This window comes from Lathamus discolor, chromosome 3 (genome assembly GCF_037157495.1).
Source record: "Lathamus discolor isolate bLatDis1 chromosome 3, bLatDis1.hap1, whole genome shotgun sequence".
NCBI classification, from domain to species: Eukaryota; Metazoa; Chordata; class Aves; order Psittaciformes; family Psittacidae; genus Lathamus; species Lathamus discolor.
Genome location: NC_088886.1, coordinates 14,588,283 through 14,604,653, shown reverse-complemented (window position 1 = coordinate 14,604,653; position 16,371 = coordinate 14,588,283). Strand labels below are relative to the sequence as shown.

Below are 16,371 nucleotides of genomic sequence, written 5' to 3'. Positions count from 1 at the left end.
GGAAATCTGGCCTTTAGAGCAGTCTGGTTTTTGGAAGAGGTTGCTCCAGAAAGGAGAAGGGCTATATACATTTCAAATGAGCAAATTCTACTAAAATGATACTTGGCTATTATGTGGGAAAATGACTGATCACCAAAAACCTGCAAGCCTTTAACTAAGCCAGTACCATAGACCTAACTTCTGCTGAGCTTTGTAACCTCTAATTCCATTTGCATCATTACATTTAGCTTTAATTCACATCAGATGACAAAAAAAAGGGGGGGGGGGGGAGGAGGAGGAGAGGAAGAGGCTGGGAAGGCAGGCAGACACCAAACACTGTATGTTTTTGTAGTGCCTTTTGTTATCAAAAATGAGATATTGGGATCGGTCTCTGAGATATCACTGTCAGTAGTTAAGGCTTTTTCACCATGGAGTTAAATACTTACAGCATTGACAGTAGCTGGAAATACTTCAGTGGTTATTGTTGAAGTCATTAGTCTAGCTGAAGTAATGCTGGCATGTTTTCCCTCTGGGTAGAATTCCTCAGTCTAATTGTCTCCTCCTTGCCAGACCATATTTGATATCTTCAAGTTTGGAGACTGGACATTTTCCAGTAATTAATGGCTTTTCTCAGTTATAGATTGAAATTATTTCCTTCTGTGAATTAGTCTATTATCCAGTAGTGAAGCTATTGAATTCCAGAGCATTTAAATGGGATAACTTACAATAGGGCTAATACAGAAAACATACTATCACAAAACCGCATGAAAGCTATATAGGAGATGCTTAGTTCACATGTAATTTTTTTAAAAGAATGAAACAGTATTGACTTTAAAAGTAGAAAAATTAGAAATAAATAAATACTTTATTATGTGCTTTGGTATTATCTTCTAATGACCTAACCTTAATATTAATTTAGAGCAATACAAGTCCATGCACTCACAGACTTGCATTGTCACCTTACCTAACCTCCTGAATAGTACTGACAATCAAATTCCGTCAAGCTGCTCTTGTCCTGAGTACTATAACTTGGTTTTGACAGAAGTACATGATAAACTCAATGTCTCTGATGCCCAGACTAGACTCCTTAAAGTACTTTGTCCACTCAGAGCATAATTAGCCTGTGGTTTCAGAAATCAATGAATACTGTTGCACAACGGGAAATAATAGCCTCTGTAGTCACTGTTTTATGGCCTTCCATGTTATTTGAGCTATTACTTCTCTCAAAGCAATTTTGCCACATCTTTTGTTGTATTCTGCTTTTTAAGTCCAAAGTGGAACATAATACAGATCTCAAGGGTAAAAGCAAGAAATGTTTTTAATACTGTTTCAGATATCTCACAGCAAATTATTTTTCAAAGGACAAAATTCACTGAAGATAATGTAGTACTTCATAATGCACCATCTATTTTTAAGCAGCAGATTCAAAACTGTGAAGAGAGACTTCTAGTTAAACACTGAGCCTTGTTGTCCTTTCTACCCATGGATCTGTCCTTGTTGTCCAAATAAAGGCTTCCTACTAAAGCTCTTAATTCATGTTATAATATGGTTTAACAAAAACCTTTTTGGTAGAATTCAGTTTTATTTTTTTTCCATCCAAAATGCTGCTAAAATGGTAAATATAAACTGACAGAATTTATCTCCCCAGGGCCACGAAGGTAGTCTGGAAATGAGATGTGAGAATTCACTTTCATCCTGACATCTAGTCTTGTGTTTCACTTGCCATTAGGTGGTGCACTGTTGAAGAAGCCAGAGAGATTATGACCTCCAAGTGATGACCCTTGTGAAACTGGCTGTAGGAGACATCCATCTAGTAGCTTTTGGGAATTAGATATGGACAGAGTAATCCTGATATGGTTATATTGCCTTTCTTTGGATGAATTGAACATCTGTTGCATGCAGTTCAATGAATCCCAAGATTTGGTGCATGTAGTGTACAATCTCTACAGCTACTAGGGAACTATATACTCTACAAGAAAACAATTTACAGATTCTAATGTAATTTGCAAAAGAAAGTTTGAATTTAGACAAATACCAGAATGTGTCATGCCGAGTTTATGTATTTTGATTCAGAAAGTTGTGCAGAGTTTTCAGAAATTAATGTTGGAAATAACGAGAACCAGGTGCATTGGGAATTAAACAACTTTGAGTCTTATTTCCCTGCTATTCTATGTAATATGTTATTATACAGTGCCTACTGGAGTACTGGGGGATATGTATATGCAGCATAAATAGTGGCATTTATATAAATGGAGGAAAGAGTTAAACAACGTAATTGAGATACATCTGCTTTCATGGTGCCAATTTTATGCCAGCATTACAGTAAATAGAAAATGAAATGGAAAGCCTGTAAGGAATTATAATATCTGCCTTATTTTTATTTATGTTTTTGCTGCTTCGGTTTTTTGTTGGGGGTGTGGGGTTTGGGGTTTTTTTTTTGTGTGTGAGGTTTAGGTGGTTTAGAATCATAGAATCATAGAATAGTTAGGGTTGGAAAGGATCTCAAGATCATCTAGTTTCAAGCCCCCTGCCATGGGCAGGGACACCTCACACTAAACCATCCCACCCAATGCTTCATCCAACCTGGCCTTGAACACTGCCAGGGATAGAGCACTCACAACCTCCCTGGGCAACCCATTCCAGTGCCTCACCACCATAACAGGAAAGAACTTCTTCCTTATATCCAATCTAAACTTCCCCTGCTTAAGTTTTAACCCATTACCCCTTGTCCTGTCACTACAGTTACTGACAAAGAGTCCCTTCCCAGCATCCCTATAGGACCCCTTCAGATACTGGAAGGCTGCTATGAGGTCTCCACGCAGCCTTCTCTTCTCCAGGCTCAACAGCCCCAACTTTCTCAGCCTATCTTCATACGGGAGGTGCTCCAGTCTCCTGATCATCCTTGTGGCCCTCCTTTGGACTTGTTCCAAGAGTTCCATGTCCTTTTTATGTTGAGGACACCAGAACTGCACACAATACTGCAGGTGAGGTCTTCACAAGAGCAGAGTAGAGGGGCAGGATCACCTCCTTCAACCTGCTGGTCACGCTCCTTTTGATGCAGCCCAGGATACGGTTGGCTTTCTGGGCTGCGAGTGCACACTGAGGCTGGCTCATGTTCATTTTCTCATCGACCAGCACCCCCAAGTCCTTCTCCACAGGGCCACTCTGAATCTCTTTTTTTCCCAGTCTGTAGCTGTGCCTGGGATTGCTCTGACCCAGGTGTAGGACCTTGTACTTGTCATGGTTGAACTTCATGAGGTTGGCATCAGCCCACCTCACAAGTGTGTCAAGGTCCCTCTGGGTGGCATTCCTTCCCTCCATTATATCAACCGGACCACACAGCTTGGTGTTATCGGGAAACTTGCTGAGGGCGCACTCAATCCCACTGTCCATGTCAGCGATGAAGATGTTAAACAAGACCGGTCCCATCACCGATCCCTGAGGGACACCACTCGTTATCGGTCTCCAGCCAGACATCGAGCCATTGACCACAACTCTTTGTGTGCAGCCATCCAGCCGGTTCTTTATCCTCTGAGTGGTCCATCCATCAAATTGATATCTCTCCAATTGAGAGAGAAGGATGTTGGGTGGGACAGTGTCAAATGCTTTGCACAAGTCCAGGTAGATAACATCAACTGCTTTACCCTTGTCCATCAGTTCTGTACCCCCATCATAGAAGGCCACAAAATTGGTCAGGCAGGATTTCCCCCTAGTGAAGCCATGCTGGCTGTCACCAAGCACCTTGTTTTTCATGTGCCTTAGCATGCCTTCCAGGAAAATCTGCTCCAAGATTTTTCCAGGTGTGGAGGTGAGACTGACTGGTCTGTAATTCCCCGGGTCTTCCGTTTTCCCCTTCTTGAAAATGGGGGTTATATTTCCCTTTTTCCAGTCAGTGGGAACTTCACCTGACTGCCACAATTTTTCAAATATGATGGCCAGTGGCTTAGCAACTTCATTCGCCAGCTCCTTCAGGACCCACGGATGGATTTCATCAGGTCCCATGGACTTGTGTGCGTTCAGATTTTGAAGATGGTCTCGAACCAGATCCTCTCCTACAGTGGCCCCAAGGTCTTCATTCTCACAGTCCCTGTGTCTGCCTTCCAAGACTCAGGTGATGCAGTCAGAGCCTTTGCCAGTAAAGACCAAGGTGAAGAAGTCATTCAGAACCTCAGCCTTCTCCAAATCCTGTGTAACCAGTTTTCCCGAGAGCTTCCTCAGGGGGCCTATGTTGTCCCTAGTCTGTTTTTTGTTTGCTGCGTACCTGTAGAATCCCTTCCTGTTATCCTTAACATCCCTGGCCAAATTTAATTCTAACTGGGCCTTAGCCTTCCTAACCTAGTCCCTAGCTTCCCAGACAACATCCCTGTACTCTACCCAGGCTGCCTGTCCTTGCTTCCACTTTTTATAAGCCTCTTTTTTCCTTTGAATTTTCCTCAGCAGCTCCTTATCCATCCAAGGAGGTCTCCTGGCCCTCCTGCTGCATTTCCTTCTAGTTGGGATGCAGCACTCCTGAGCTTGTAGCAGGTGATCCTTGAATATCAACCAACAGTCTTGGGCCCCCCTGCCCTCCAGGGCTATATCCCATGGAACCTTACTAAGCAGGCTCCTGAAGAGGCCAAAGTCTGCTCTTTTGAAGTCCAGGGCAGTGAGCTTGCTGCATGCTCTTCTCACTGTCCTGAGGATCTCGAATTCAACCATCTCGTGATCACTGCATCCAAGGCTGCCCTGGAGCACCATATTCTCAACGAGCGCTTCCCTGTTGGTGAGCACAAGGTCAAGCATGGCACCTCTCCTTGTCGGCTCCTCTCTTACTTGCAGAAGGAAGTTGTCTTCCACACAATCAAGGAACCTCCTGGATTGCTTGTGCCGTGCAGTGCCATCGTTCCAACAGATGTCTGGGTGGTTGAAGTCCCCCATGAGAACAAGGGCCTGTGAGAGTGAGGCTTTTCCTATCTGTCTGTAGAGTGCTTCATCCACAGGTTCTCCTAGATCAGGCGGCCTGTAACAAATCCCCACAGTAATGCCTCCCATGGCTGTTTTCCCTTTAACCCTGACCCACAAACTCTCTGTTAACTGCTCACCTGTCCCCAGACAGTTCCATACTCTCCAGCCTATCCCTAACATAAAGGGCAACTCCCCCTACCCGCCTGCCAGGCCTGTCCTTTCTAAAGAGCCTGTAACCTTCCATTCCAACACTCCAGTCATAGGAGCCATCCCACCATGTTTCTGTGATGCCTATCATATCATACCCCCATAGACATGCACACGTCTCTAATTCCTCTTGTTTGTTCCCCATGCTATGGGCGTTTGTATAGAGGCATCTGAGCCAAGCTCCAAATGAAGCCAGCTTGTTGGCTGGAGCACCTGGAATATATCTACATTGTTCTGAGCATTTATTGGCAACTGACTGGGTGTGTTGGAATGGAATGATGCCCCCCTCTCCTAACACATCTAGTTTTTGGGTGGGTTTTTTGTTTTTGTTGTTGTTTGTTTTTTTGTTTGTTTTTTTGTTTTAAGTACGGTTCTATTTTCAGTGCTGAAACAAAACTTCTATTTGGACTGCCCATTCAGTTCTGCAGGGGCATAGTTATCTACCAGGAAATTCCTCCCAGTAAAGGACATGTGCTGCTCACTTTTGTTTAAGCAAAAATAATATGATTGTGCATGTACTGTTTTACTTTTCAGTCTAAGGATGAGTTCCAGTGAAAACAAGCAAGTTAGCAACAAAAGTAAAAGCTGGATTTGGAATTATGGTATTAAATAACTGGGAAGTTTCTGAAACCCTTCTGCTGGTTGCATTCAGAGAAACATTTAAAACTGCTCACTGCAGGCAGTTTGAATCCAGCATGTTCTCATTCATATGCACTTCACCTTGTTTTCATTCCACATGCTTGAAGGAAGCGAACCAAGACACTGATGATGTGTCTCAATTACACTCTTTCTAATCCCTGACTAGTAAACTTTACACAGGGTTTCTGTCAGGAAGTTGAGGCTGGGTAAGTAGGTCTGTGTGGGGTGAGGAAAGGAAGAGCAATGTGGTCTTCATCCTGGATTTCTGCTCTTGGCAGGTTTTGCATTGTGCTTCTATAAAGCAAAGATGTAGGTTAATGGGAGCCACTCCTTGGACATTAGTGAGTTTGAGGTCAGGCCCTGTTATGGAAATAGACTCTTCATGCACTTGAACCAAACATATGTTGTTTCTGCATTTACTTGCGGGTGAACGGAACAGTCCTGCTAATTCAGAGCCTGCCACAAGAAGGAGTGACAGAGCAGGTCAGCTGAGGAAAAGCCTTCTACAGAACCTGAGCCTGCCTTTTAGTTCAAATACTTCCATCTGCCTACTCTAGGGAGAAATTAATCAGTTGGATCTTAATTTCTAGCTTGTACAGGTACAATATTAATCACCCCAAACAAAATGGTAGTCAGTGATTCCCATCAACTTCAGTTAAATTACCTTTAACATACAACTGTCTCTGTGCCTGGATAGTTAATCCATAAACCGTTACAGAAATCCATGTACTTTCTCATTTGTATCCACCACCACGTGCCATCTATGTAAAAAACTTACATGCCTCACACTGTCACAGGCATTAAATATTTGAAACTACCCGTTGTGCACTGTGGAGGGCTCCCAGAGCAGACAATCCTTCACAAGCATCTAGGTGCTTCCAGCCCAGGCTCCCAAGCATGGTGGAAACACAGTGCTACTGCTGCCACATGGTGTTCAAGACCCTAGGAACTTAGTCCTATGTGACTGAAGGGGAAGTTCATATCCTGACAGAAAACAACACTACTTCTTATCAGTCTTTCCTGCATGCTTCTAGTGAGTTCAGTAAAGCCCATCAGATAATGCTTAACTTAAAGTTTCTCTGCCTCATTCAAGCCATGCTGCCTCTCACTTACCCCCTCTTTCACGTCTTCGCATAACATGACAGCGCTGTAGTGGGTTTCATATATAAATTTTAAAGTCGTGATGCATTTCCCAGCTGTGTTTTCTGAATAAATATCTTTCTCGTTTTGTTTTAAAATTTGGGAAAGTGCTGCCTGGAATTTTTTCTTCCCTGTTTGCTAAGCTGCTTTCCTTCTGTCTTATCTCTTGCTTGGGACCAAAATATTTAGATTTGAGTGGTAATGTCTCACTCGTTCACATCCTGTCAGGTGGGAGCCTTGGGTTGTTTGAGTTCACAGTATGACTAACCGTAAGCTGCGTGTAACTCGAACTGAAAAAGGGGTTATTGTTTATCCCCTCCTATTCAGTGCCAGTTTTCCAGAGATTTCATCTGGTTTCCAGTTTTACATAGATTTCATCTGGTTCTCACTTCTCACCACCAAAGCCAGTCTGACAACCCCAGCAGACCATCTTCATCCTGGATTTTATCCATTTCACTGTCCCTGACATCACTCTGCTGCAGTCTCACTCCTTCTTTAGCTTTGTATTTTAGTAGGTCACCAAGCCAGGTGCTCAGCTGGTGAATTAATGCTGCGTTCCTGGGTGGAAAGAAGAAGGGGAACCTGGAGTGCTGTAGATGCAAGGAGATCACGGTCTGCTTCCCAAAGAGTGAATGGCAGCTCCTAGTCCCTTGCACCCGAGCTGTAATGTGAGTTGTGCTTCTCACCTGCACCCCTGACAGGTATCCTGAGACCCTGCTCACCGCATCAGCAGGAGATGCCTGACCAGCTCTGATTTGTTCCTATAATAGAAAGGGTGAATCTTCATAGCATTCACAGGTCTTCCCCTCATGACCTGGTTAGGGAAGGGGTGTCAGACAGAAAATAAATAATTAATTTGGGGTTTGGACACCCAAACTGAAGCTCCCCAATTGCAGCTGTACAACTTGGAAGCTTTCTTGCTGAGTTTCTGATGGTCACTGCATCTTTCAGGTCTCCTCTGGGGCAAGCGGTGGGGGCATGTTGCTACAGTCTGCAGTGCATTTAGATCCCTGCTCTTCAGGAGAGGAGGTAGTGCTGAGAAAAAGGTGGGACAACGCCACTCAACAGCTATTTATTCCCACCTTTACATCTGTTTCACTGATTTGAGCACCCTGTTTCTTTTTATTCTCAAATTCCTGCAGCTACTTGTCTGGGTAAATGGTTTATTTCCAGTCAAGGACTAGCACTTTTAAAGATTCTCTCCTCCACCCACCCCCCACCCTTATTCTTCACATATGAGTGATCACAAATTATAGACTTTCTTTTTTTGATACTTCACAAGTGTTGAAAAGGCAGGTTGTTCCGTGTGGCTAAACAAATGACAATTTCATCACTGGCACTTACCCAATAATAAATGCTTTCCATGTTTAATTTGTAAAGTCTGAAAATACCAGCAAGAGATGAAGGAAGCAGTTTAGATAATATATTAACCTCTCCGAACCTTGTCCATTCTCTGAAATTCAACCTGATTCTGTTTTGATTATGTAGGAACATGACTTTCTTTAAGACTGTTCTGCCCTGTTTCTTAAACTGGGACTAAGGGAACTTTTTGTTGTGAGGCCCTTTAGTTCAACCATACATGAAAGATCTGCTGATCTGAAATCATCTCTGCATATACACATAACCAGTGAAGAATGTGAGAGAAAATATTAGTTTGCTGAATTAAGGAATTTTAGGAGTTCAGTTAGCTGCAGAGCCATCAAGTTCAAACCAATTAAAACCTCCTGCAAGCTACAAAAACATTCTGAGAAGGCACTGCAAAAAGTTCTTGCAAGGAGGTAGAGAGTTATGAAATTTTAGTAAGACAGTGCTTGCAGTGGTAAGATTTGCTATGCAGCAACTGCATGGTCCCCTACCCTAGTGTAGGACAAAGATGAATCTGGCCCATTATAAAAGCAATTCATATTTAAATGAGATTTCCAGCCCAGTTGTACAGTCTCAAGTGGTTTTGCTAAGCATCTGCTCTTTCATGCTGATTTAGACCAAACTTGAACACTGAATCTTTGGAGAATCATAAACAAATTGTGTTAAATTACCATTAATGGAAACACATCACAAGAAAGTGAAAGCAAGGTTGTTAATGGTATCGCTGTTCTTAACTTGGGCTGTGATGTCTGTAGAGGCACAGTCCTGCAGCACTGAAGTAATGTATGTAAGATCACCCACTGTTCTGAGACCTCCAGACAAGCTAAACACAGCAGGGTGAGTAGCACTGGAATTTGTTTTACAGGAAGCCTTTCATTTCCTTGCTTTTGAGGGGTTAAGTGAGGCACTTCAAGTACTGTTCTCCCATGAGGGCTACACTAGGGAAGGGTAGTTTTAGTTTCCCCCAGGGGCTCCATAGCAGCTTTGGCAGCAGAGGCTGCTGTTGAAAGAGAACAGCCGGATGCAATGAATCAATGTATTCCCCAGCCACTCTGGCTGCATTTCCTTCCTATGCAGTGCTGTCCACTTTTCAGACTACTGTGTCCAGTACTGGTCCCCAGCCCTGTGCTGCCACGGCTGCTCTTGACAGATGGGTATGCCCCCAGAGGCTTCCAACCTTGGTTTTCAAAAGGCCTGGACTGGGACAATATTAATTGTTGATGCCTTTATTGCTTCTTTTTATGTCATCTGGGGAATGCAGTGAATGGAATGTGAATGTATTGTTGTATACAGTAACAGTTTCAATATGAGCTGCTTGTGGTCCTTAGTAACATCAAGTGTTCATTAAACTTATGAAAATCTCACCATCATTCATATGCTTGTTCAGGTATGGCTTTGGGAAAGCTCAGGATATCAAACTCAAGCTCTGATCAGGAGTTCTTAGTTCATTAAAATCCTTCAATGTCAAAGTGTCAAAGGACTTCACTTGCAAAAGCCAGATTTCTGTTGCCCTGGGAAATCTGTTGCCTCTCTGGTGAGCCTGACTGGTTATCCAGGTCAGAGCCCACAAAGCACCCTGGCCACAGCACAGATTACCCTGTATGGAAAGCTAGGACTGTGGCTTCTGCTAAAGCGGAGGAACAAGAGCCCTGAGTGCTCTGCCTGTAGCAAGGCCCCAGTAGAAATCCTTGGGAGATGCAGGTCTGTCTAGCCATGGGCCTTCCCACCATAGGTGGCTATGACCGGTGACCAAACTCAAAGTTCAACATCGCTGGTTTTCCAATCAGGTCACTATATTAAAATAATTCAACACCAGAGAGGCCAGAATATGTTCCCAAGACAAAATTTCACTTCTAAAAAATCTTATGGGTTGGTGAGGACTGAAAATGCACAAATAATTCTGTTTAACTGGAGTGACTTCAGCTTTGTTTGTTCATTACTTGAATGAAGCGTTAAACAGTTCATTTCAAAATTTACAAAAAGGGGAAAAAAAGTTGCAAAAATATGGATTAATATGAGAAGTTTCACCCCAAAACTAACCCTTCATTTTATATGTCCTATCATCAAAAAGTCTATCAATCATGGAGATGTGCCCAGTGTAATGGAAATCCTTCAAAGCTGCTGCAGTAAGACTTTGCATCATGATATTTTTCATGTAAAATATGTAAACAGTATTACAAAAATATATTTAAAATTGATAATTCAAAGCATTTTTTCATGCTTGTCACAATAATAAATTATATCATGCTGTAGCTGTATTGTCCTGGCATTTTCCTACTGTAGGTTACAAGTTTATAACCATGCTGTATTAAAGCAGGATACATGACATGGTAGAACTTTAGAAAGTACGTGGAACAGGCTGCCCAGGGGGGTTGTGGAGTCTCCTACACTGGAGATATTCAAGGCCCGCCTGGACAAGTTCCTGTGTGATGTCCTGTAGGTTACCCTGCTCTTGCAGGGGGGTTGGACTAGATGATCTTTTTAGGTCCCTTCCAACCCTTGGGATTCTGTGATTCTGTGATTCTGTGACTATGATAGAAGAAACCACCTCTATATTTTATTTTTCTTTTTTTCCTAAAATCAGATTCTTTTAGCTTCCAACTGCATCATGGCCTTAAAATCCACAAATCATTCTTCCTTTTTCTGTTCATGTATTTTAATGCTTTTAAATTAGTTGAATATTCCTCATAGAAGAATGTATTATATCATTGCTAAAGAAAATTAATACATGTTTTACCTAATGAACAATGTTACCTGATGTAAAAGAGTGATTGTTTAAACACTGGATCCAGTTTATAGCTCTGTGTGACAGGGAAAGACTTCCATCAGTGCCCAAGCTTCTCAGTAGGGCTACTCAATCCTTAAACCAATGGTGTTCTTTTAATGAACACAAGCAATTTTAATACAGAATTACCATCCTGATTTAAAATTCAGATTGAAAGGGATATATCGGCTTTTCAGATTTTTTTTTTTTTTTTTTTTTTGCTTTTGAAGATTCTTACACGTTTTTGAGAGACAGGTAGAGAGATGATTGCATGCAGCTAGTACCCAATTCCGTCTAACCATAATTACATTTATGCACATTAAAATACATAGTAACTGCATTTTTAAGGTGAAAAGGGAGAATTGGTTTTATTTTACATCTGTATCATGCAAGTATCCTACTGATATTCAGGTACACATAAGCATATGTGCACGTACATGCGTATATGTATATATACAATATACATACGTATTCCTGTATCCACACATCTATGGGTTATTTAACCCAAATTTCCTAGGAAAGTATTTATAAATTTCCTTACAGTGTGATTGATTTATTTAATGATGAGATTTAAAACAATTCAAATATCACAGAAGTGCAGTGTAAAAAATGATTAAAAAAAACCCACACCCAAAACCCCTCAAACAAACCCCCAAAAATCCAAACAGAAACACCCCAACAACAAAAACCCTCACAACCTGCTCCTTACCTCCTCGTCATTTCTCAAGACATCATGGTTATTCAAGAAATGTCTTCTGTATCAGAGAATCTTGAATGCGGCATTAGCATTTAGCCACAATAATTAACCATGTGATTTGGCCAATCTTGTCTCTAAAAGTCTCCTATTTTTTTCATTAGTTATTGAAAAAAAAAAAAACAACACCTGAAGTGTTCAGTTGGTATCTGTGCCAACAATGAATGCACGTGCCATAACTGAATTAGGTAGCAACAAAGCAGCTGGATGATACGCTCGTTGTCATTTAAAGTATCCTCTTAGCATTGACATAAAATTTGCTTTAAAAAAATATATATATTTCCATCTATAAATCCTGTTATTTTTTCCTGACATCATTTAAGTCACAAATTCAGTAATATTGTAAATGGAAAATTTGGAAAACTATTTTAAGTCCCTGGACTTCATATTGAACTGCTGTCTGAAGAAAAAAATTAAGTTGTTAATACAGAAAACTAGAAGATATTTTGCCATTGTTGTTGATCTTGTAAAATAGTTTGTTTGTGGATTGAACATATCTAGTTAGACTGTATATGAAAATCCTTTTTTTTCTTGAAAATTTCTTCCTTACTTCCGTTTCTCATTAACCCAGTAGTTTTCCATAGTGAGCACCACCCTGGGCCTACTTACGTCAGTGACTTTTATGCCATTAATTTAAAATGGAAGCAGGATGTGCTCCAGTAAATTATGCCCCAGCATGGTCTGCTCAGTATTGTGTTAGACCATGGGAACAGTGAAAGAAAACTCCTTGTGATTTTAACACTTAGTATTAATTCTTGTGTTTGCAACGTAAGGTACTGTTAGTCTTCTTTGATGTTCTGAAGGTTTCTCAAATTATCTGAAAGGCGCTTTCAACAGGTAAGCCTCTTAAGGCAATACAGTTACCATTAAACCCCTTAGACATCCTGAACATTGAGGAAAAATGCCAGTAATCCAGTAAAGTTAACTAGGCATAATCGTAAAAAATTTATTGATGACCACTGCATGACTCATTTTAATATTGCTTATAAAATCTTTGGGCTACCTGAAAAAGGATAATACTGGTGGATTTTGAGGACTATAGTTGAGCTCCTAGAAAACAAACTAAAAAGGAAAATTCTTACATGTAGCTATTCTCTCCTTAGCTCTGTCATTTCTCTATTGTGAATTAGGTCCTGCAGTTATCAGTGTCCTTCTACTTCTCATCTTCCATGACTACTATCCAATGAGATTTCCAAAGTCAACTTGCATTTTTTTCTAGGATCTATAATACTTTCCCAAGACCAGGTTTACTTGGCAACTAAAATAGGATAGTCCAATATTTTTTTTTTTTTTTTTTTTTTTTTTGTGTCCTGAAATGCCAGGGTTTGGGAGCAAACTGGGATTTCAAAAGAGCTAAACAGACACACGCAAATGATATTCAAAGAATTGGACCTTGTTACCAAGATTTGAAAAGTATTCTGGGGCCTGGACTCTGCAAAACCACATGCTAAACTGGATTTTTCATATTCTCATGCTTTGCTTTTGAACTTGGACCAACATCACATTTTTTCCTCCCTGCCATAATTCCACTTACACTAATTTGGTTTTACTTTGGTATTCTTTAAAAACCAAATCATACACCATTTCTGCTGTATTCTCATAAATATCAAAGCTGTAGAATAAATATTGTTGGTGTGTGTTGGCAAGGTGCTTTTATACTTGGATTCCTCATTAATTTACATTCAATTTTAGTTATAATAGCCATAATCCATTTGATACTGTTGACCCAAACTCCCCCGAGGAAAGCTGTTGTTCTGAATTGATATTTGCCTTTCTGAGTCAAATTAATAGCGTTCAAAATCACATCAGACTTCAAATCTGAATAATGTCCTGTTCTAGGGTTATACTGGGGGTTGTAATTAAGTTATTTTGCAGAAATGTATCCCTGCAATATTTTACATTGTTGTACTGTGTACACCATGCTCTTGGTGTACTTTAATCTGTTCTAGCTTACGTGACACTTTACTTACCTGTACCTTATCTCTGTCAGCTCCTTATGAGAACATTGGCCATCAGAAAGCAGAAGCACCTTTCTAAAACTCATCCTTAGGTGTCTTTTCTGAAATCATATGTCTTCTCCTTGTCATGCTCAAGAAGACTCAAGTCAGTCAGTAGGACAAACTTGGTTAGTTTATTGTCTGGGACTGCTATGCAATACCACAGAAGGTCTTCAAAAACAGGACAAAAAAACCCTAAGAATTTAGCTATATTGATACTGCTTTGGTGTTAGGGAATAGAGTGACTTTTTGGTATCCTTTTGAGCTTTGTTTTCTACGATTCTAAATTCCCAGCTGCATCCTCAGTGTGACTTTCTATCTGCAGATTTTTGGATAGCAAAAGAATGTTACAAAATACAACCATGGCAAAACACATACTTGTCTCAGTCCTTTATTCCAAGTGAATATCCAATTAAACAATTCACTTCAGTATCCTGCTGGTTTTCTCATCTGTTGACTCACACAGAATGAGGGCAGAAGAGTGCTGCTGAACACCTGATTACATCCTTGCCAATGGGAAAACTGTATAGACACCAAGAGTGCCAGCTCAGCATTAATAACTTAAATAAATAAAATACCAGAGTCCACATTAAGCTTACTCTTTGCTGTTTTCTTCAGTCGGCAAATGCAAATGTATTTCTCCATAATTTATGTCTTGACAGATGATAATGAATGTGAAAATGCTACTCAGCCTTGTGGAGAACATGCCAATTGCACAAACACAGTGGGAAGTTATTTCTGCATGTGTATGCCTGGTTTCAAATCCAGCAATGGTCAACAAACTTTTGTACCTAATGATGGAACCTCCTGTGTGGGTAAGTTATTAATGTCTGCCAGCTTGCTTTACATTGTCACTCTTGTTGCTTCTGTTAATTATAGAAATCTAGCAAAATGCTTTTAGATTTGTGAAGTTTGGATTCTGAATACAAAATTCCCTCAACTTGGACTGTTACAGACTTAATTTTTCAGTGTAGCCCCACAGTTCTCACTGGTAACACAGCAGCTGCCACTGCTTTTAGTAACACTTCAATCTTGATTCTGCTTGCAATATTTTTATGCCACAGTTTTAGACAATGAAGTTAAGGTAACACAGAAATCCCCAATCTACCTATTTATGCCACTGTTTTGCTGATTTGTGAGAAAAGTGGTCATGTTCTTAAAAAAAAGCAGTGACAAAGTATTCTGCATTTAGGTAGCTCTGGACCAACAAAATTCCCTATACAAGTAACCGACTGTGCTCCAAAACTATGCTTTTTCATTTGGAGGCTTTAGTTGAGATATTTTTGGTAATTTTTCAGGTCTGATCAAAAGCAATGAGCAAGATCAGTAGTTAATCTACCTCCTGTGCCATCCATCAGCCTCTGTTTCTGTAGCAGTTGGGTGGAACCCGTTCAAGATTACAGGGGAGGAAAAGTTCTCTGGAAAAATGTTATTTCTGAACAGCTATGCAATCCTTTAGGATTTCCTTTGGATGGAAGAACTGTAACTATTTCTCTTCTTTTAAACTCCTGGTAATTTTCTCTATATGTTGCAACAGTCCTCAGGGAATCAGAAAATGAGAAATAAATCTATTGCCCTTTACACCTTTATGCTGACTGTGTCTCATTCTGTATACGTCTCCTGTGAGCTTGTGAGTGCTGACAATCTCTCTTCTTACTGCTCTTAATATCAGCAGAATGGCTGCATATTAAGCCAGAAAGTGATCTAATCAACATTTCTTGCCCATTGCTCACAGCCATCTAAAATAGCTCTGCTTTACCCAGCTGCTATGAATCGTTCTTAGATTAGCTGGGATTGAGACTGTTAGCACATTAAGCTGTAAATATTCTTGCTGTTTCTGGTCCAGGCTTTGATTTTTATGTTATGACATTTTCTCAGCTTCAGAAGTTTTGTCTTCAAAGTTATTTCTCTGACTGTTCTTGTGTCACTTTAGCTTTTCACCATTAGCTTGCCTTTTTTTTTCTACTGGCCTCTTTTCTTTACTGGGCGAACTGATCTTTTTATACCCTCTACTGGGGGTTCGTTTACCACTTTTCTTCTCCTTTTTGTAAATTCATATGGGAAGAGGTGAGAGCTCCCAAAACTCACACTGAAATAAAAAAATTACCTTGGGCACCTTTTCTCATTATACAAGTGTACCAATTACTTTAGCAAGTAGTGAGTCCTAAAGACAGCCTTTTGATCCACAATTAATTTTCTACTTTACCTGTCAGGGAAACCATAATAGGATATTTTGTACCCAATGGATCTGCTGCTGGTGGTGGCTTGCTCACAAGCAGCTGTCAGCAGTGTATTCAGGATGTACTACACACCCCTAAAGCAAACACTGAAGTTGTCGTTGTAAATACAGTGTAAATTATCCAGCACAATTAGAAGGACAGAGCTACCAAGTATCCATCTTACTCAATTTTATAGGTGCCAAAGTATTTTCAAATTCTGCAAAGTCTTTTCTCTTTAATATATATGTATAAGACATATGGCAGCACCTTTGAAAATGCAGTAATTGAATTTTTGAGAGTATGCCATTATGTTTATGTGTTTATGCCATCAAACCTATCTGGACTTCCCAGTGGTGCAAGTGT

General features: G+C 40.5%; 1 protein-coding gene across 3 annotated transcripts in view; it reads left to right on the top strand.

The window, feature by feature from the left end:
- ADGRL4 (adhesion G protein-coupled receptor L4) overlaps positions 1-16,371 on the top strand; it is an 82,599-nt gene that overhangs the window by 28,367 nt on the left and 37,861 nt on the right. For all 3 annotated transcript variants that reach the window (XM_065673664.1, XM_065673665.1, XM_065673666.1), the window contains one exon: positions 14,452-14,604. In XM_065673664.1, the coding sequence (XP_065529736.1) occupies positions 14,452-14,604 (153 nt within the window). The remainder of the gene's footprint in view (positions 1-14,451; positions 14,605-16,371) is intronic.